The following is a 4,326-nucleotide window of genomic DNA, read 5'->3' on the forward strand; positions in this document are numbered from 1 at the left end:
TCGCGTATAATAGGCACGGTGTGCTCGCGCAGGTCGAGCGCCACTTCGTTGCGCGTGAACTTGGCGCGAGGCACTACCGTGCCTCTTGATACAAAAGAGTTCAATTTTTTATTTTAATTTTATACACGTCTATAGAGTTTGGACCATCTCTTCCCGCACGGCTTTCCTCGCCGGCTCATATCAATCAATGTCTTGCTAGATATTGCAAATTTTGCAAAATAGTACGCGATTTTTTTGTTCAGAACTGACCTGATCTGTTTTCAACTGTGTCAAAAAGTTTCAGACACCTTGTATATGCGTGCGAATTGCGTATTTATAGCTTACAATAGGCGCTTCCTCGTCCAAAAGGGTAATGTAAATTGTTCATTTAACAAATAACAATGTTTAATTTCATAATAATATTTAATTTAACTTAAAAAAATTAAATATCTTGAAAGGGTTAAGAAATAAATATCTCTCGACAGATTCTTTAGATTAGACAAATACAGTACAGTTTCACATCATTCGGCGCGCACTTTTCCATGGTGCCGATGTAGGATATCCCCACCAGCTATTGGCGAGCACCGCGACTTCCCGACCAGCTGACAATCAGTCACCAGTTTCGAATCGCGCGGATCGAACACGCGCGCTAGCTCACCGATTTCTTCTTCTTTCTTTTTTTTTTTTTTGTTTTGCTATCCATCGCGATGTTCTCCGGTTGCTACTCGATCGTAATTTTGTTCTCTTTGATCGCGCTTTTTTCGCCGCGAGTAAGTTACTGCGATACGAAGAATCTCACCGATGTCTCGGAAGAGACACAGGCGGAGAACGCGCTGGCGAAGCTGGTGAAGCTGTTCTCCAAACCGGGCGCGTTTAAACGGGTAAGGAATTGTGTCAAATTTGTTTTTTTAATTAAAGTAAACAAAAAAGTAGAGAAGAAGATACTAGGATATAAAATAATAATATAACAATTATAAAATTACAAAATAAAATTGTACAGAGCCGAGTTATTAGCGTGCGAGTTTGAATTTTACTTTTAATACAAATTTTAGTTTTAATATTTGAGACTGAAATTCGTTAAATAATGTCACGTGCGATGCTACAGTTTGTTTTTATTTCTTAAGAAATGTGCGATAAAATGCTTGTAAACACGAGAACAAATTGGAAAGCAACCGTAAACACAGTCCGCGGTAATTTTGTGGGAAAATATTCGCGGGAATGTTTACTCAAGAAAAATCCTTCAAATACCGCGCCGATAGATCGCCGATAAATCGATAAATATTCAGGATTTTATTGGCAACATAAATGTTCGCGTTCGACGTTACAAATGGTTTACGCGGAATCTCACGTCGGTGTCATACGCGGGCAACGGAAAACCGCCTCTTACTCGACCGAAGTGAAACTGACCGATGGTCTCTCTCTCTCTCTTCGATTTTGCGATTCCGGACGAAATCCGTTTCGTTTTGTGATGCAACCGGTCGCGAGAAGACTACGCGCGCGGCATACGGGAACAGTTTCTTCCACCGGTTTTCTCGCATTACGCTCCTCTCTCGCGTGATATGACAAACATCTCGTAACGAGTAACGTTCGTGCGCACGTAGCGCGTACAAAAAAAAAAAAAAAAAACAGGACACGTTTGCGTCGATCGATTTCGCGCGAATCGAGTTCTCTTTCACAAAAATATGCGATACACTCGCGGCTTTTAAATCGGCGGGAACCGGAACGGAAAACAAAAAATTTCAGAAAATTTCAAATAAATTTATACAACACAAGCTCGTATTACTTTTACTATTTAATTCTCGCTTTTGCTTCGAAAAAAAAATCTCTTGCCGCAATTGAGATTCGACATTATATCCTAGATCGGTAAAAAAAATTTGAAGAACATTTCACAAAAGCGATGCGTCGACATTAATCTCGTGAAACCCATAAATTATAAACAAACATAAGTCAAAAACCGGTGTGGTAACGCGCGTACGCAGGTATGCTTTCGCGAGGGACTTAATGATCGAAAATAAATAAAAATTTCGTAACGTGCGCCGTCCTTCGCGGCGGCGGCGCTTCACGTTCAAGTAACTATATACATGACGATGACGAAATATATGATTTTCAGATCGACGCGATATTGGGCGAGAACACCATCGAGGCGTCGTTCACGAGCTGTCCCATGGGCGAGGAGGGTCTGGAGTGCCGAAGGGCCGAGGCTCGTCGATCGGTCGACTGTCCCCGAGGTAAATCGCGCCGATAATATCATCGCGATCGTTTGATCGCGTCGCACGCGATGACATATCATTGGCTTCCTCGCTATTTGCGCGCGAGAAACATCGCTATTCTCTTTTCAACAATAGAGATCCTGACCTTGACAGTAGCCGCTCCCAGATGGTTCGCCGACGCGCGGTGTTAATGTCGCGATGCGACGCGCAGCGCTAAATGCCTCGCCTCGCATCGCCGATAACCGCATGTGGTGTACCCACATACGCGTACATACAAGAAAATGTCAGAGATCCATTATGTTTGCAGTGACCTGTTGCATTTTTTTAAATGACAATGCAACCAAGCAGCCGCATGTGAAATGGAACGGCGGAGATTTTAATGAGAGAGAATCTAATGAGAGCGGCAAAAAGTGGGGGAGGATCGCGCGATCGCTTAACGTCGCGGAAAAGAGAACGCCAACAATTGTAATTTAAATTCGCGTGCGTCTCTCACATACGTAATGCAACGCGATAATTACACTTGTATAAAGCGAGAAACGTTTAGATCGCAAAAATCAAATCGCGCGCGATCGTCGTGCGAGATTTCAGAATTCCGAATGTTTTCGCGGGAAAATTATCGTGTTTTTTAAAAAAAAAAAAAAAAAAAAAAAGATGATATCGGAACGAAGAGAGATGTGTATCGAGAGATGTCTTCGTATGGTCTCACTTGCTGTTATTTTTGACGCACGGGAAAGTCTAATGGCTACCATAACCAGGCGACATGTGTTACATGCAAGCGCTTTCGAATATAATGCGTAGATTAGAGCGCAACGCGAGCAGTGATTCTCAAAGATGAGACGCGAACCGGACATTGCACGCGCACACATTAGCTTAATTTTTGGTTTTTTTTTTTCCACACATACAATGGCGCCGAGATATCATCTACGCGTGCATATCGCACGCATTTGTTGACGCGTTCTAATGACATACTTGTAAAATTTCATACTTATGTAAACGCACAATCGACCGCGATTGAGAAACGATATCTCGCAAATGTCAGAGAGCCGCGCTGTCTCGATTGTACGTGTGCATGTGTGTGTGCGTGTGTGTGCGCGCGCGATCAGTCTTCGAGTAAAAAGAACAAAAAAAAAAAAAAAAAAAGATACGCGTGCAATATCCGAGCCGGGTTACTTTTCACCTTATTTTATATTCCTCGTAATAATTCACGCGATTATGATCGCCGCGATATTGCGTCGCCGATTCGCGAGGGAAGGAGCGCATTAAAAACGAATCGCGTTGCCATATAATACATATTATATGCGCGAATCTCATTACAGGAGACTGTTTCTGTTACGATTGCGCCGCCGCCGGACCTGATTTGTGGGCCTCCTGTTGCCGTGAAAGCCTGAGATGCTGCTCTCATCTCGCGGCCGCCTGCAGGACGTGCGATCACCCGACGTTATATCCGTTCTGCGCGAAGCACTTCAAGAAGTGTTTGACGCAGTACAACGACAAGAAGCAAAATTGACGCGACATTGTCGCGTCAGAGGCCGCCCCGCGTGTGTTAAGCTGTGATAATCAGATCGATGATTCTCGTGACGAAAAGCATTGCGATTTACGTATTTTGAGCATCTTACTTATTATATATATTTAACAAAAATCGATAAAACGCACGCTCGTGTGTACACAAATGATATAAAAATTATAGCGATTACACATTTTTTATACCACCAGCATTTTTATTTTTCGATTCTTGGCAAGACATTTAAGTAATTAAAGAATAACCATTAAATGCGAAACACACAAAATTCAGAAAACTTCGCCGATAATAACCATTAATTACATCGATATCACTAACGAGTTTTTCGCAGATGCCTCGCTTCAAAAGTGCCCACCACAACGGAGACAACCAGGATGTCTATTCGATCTTGGAAAAAAAAAAAAAAAACGCTCCGATTTCCCGAGCGTGTGTGTTTTCACAATTTCCGAACAAGAGTCGGGAATATTATAGAAACAAGCAATTCGCAAATCGCCACGTTTTGTTTTTCTTTTTTGTCATATCATTGCACGATGATACGAGGAAACAACAATCGAGATTCAGATTTTCAAGGAATTTAAAAAAAAAAAAAAAAAAAAAAAAAAAAAAAAAAAAAAAAAA

The 4,326-nt window shown here is 42.0% G+C and overlaps 1 protein-coding gene across 1 annotated transcript; it reads left to right on the plus strand.

The window, feature by feature from the left end:
* The first annotated feature begins 601 nt into the window (after nucleotides 1-601).
* Nucleotides 602-4,116, plus strand: LOC109861062. The gene is made up of 3 exons (XM_020440553.1): nucleotides 602-860; nucleotides 2,090-2,207; nucleotides 3,506-4,116. The coding sequence occupies exons 1-3, from the start codon at nucleotides 687-689 to the stop codon at nucleotides 3,694-3,696; spliced, it is 483 nt and encodes a 160-aa protein (XP_020296142.1). The 5' UTR covers nucleotides 602-686; the 3' UTR covers nucleotides 3,697-4,116.
* Nucleotides 4,117-4,326: the final 210 nt, after the last annotated feature.

This window comes from Pseudomyrmex gracilis, unplaced genomic scaffold (assembly GCF_002006095.1).
Source record: "Pseudomyrmex gracilis isolate BER0280 unplaced genomic scaffold, ASM200609v1 scaffold_556, whole genome shotgun sequence".
NCBI lineage: Eukaryota > Metazoa > Arthropoda > Insecta > Hymenoptera > Formicidae > Pseudomyrmex > Pseudomyrmex gracilis.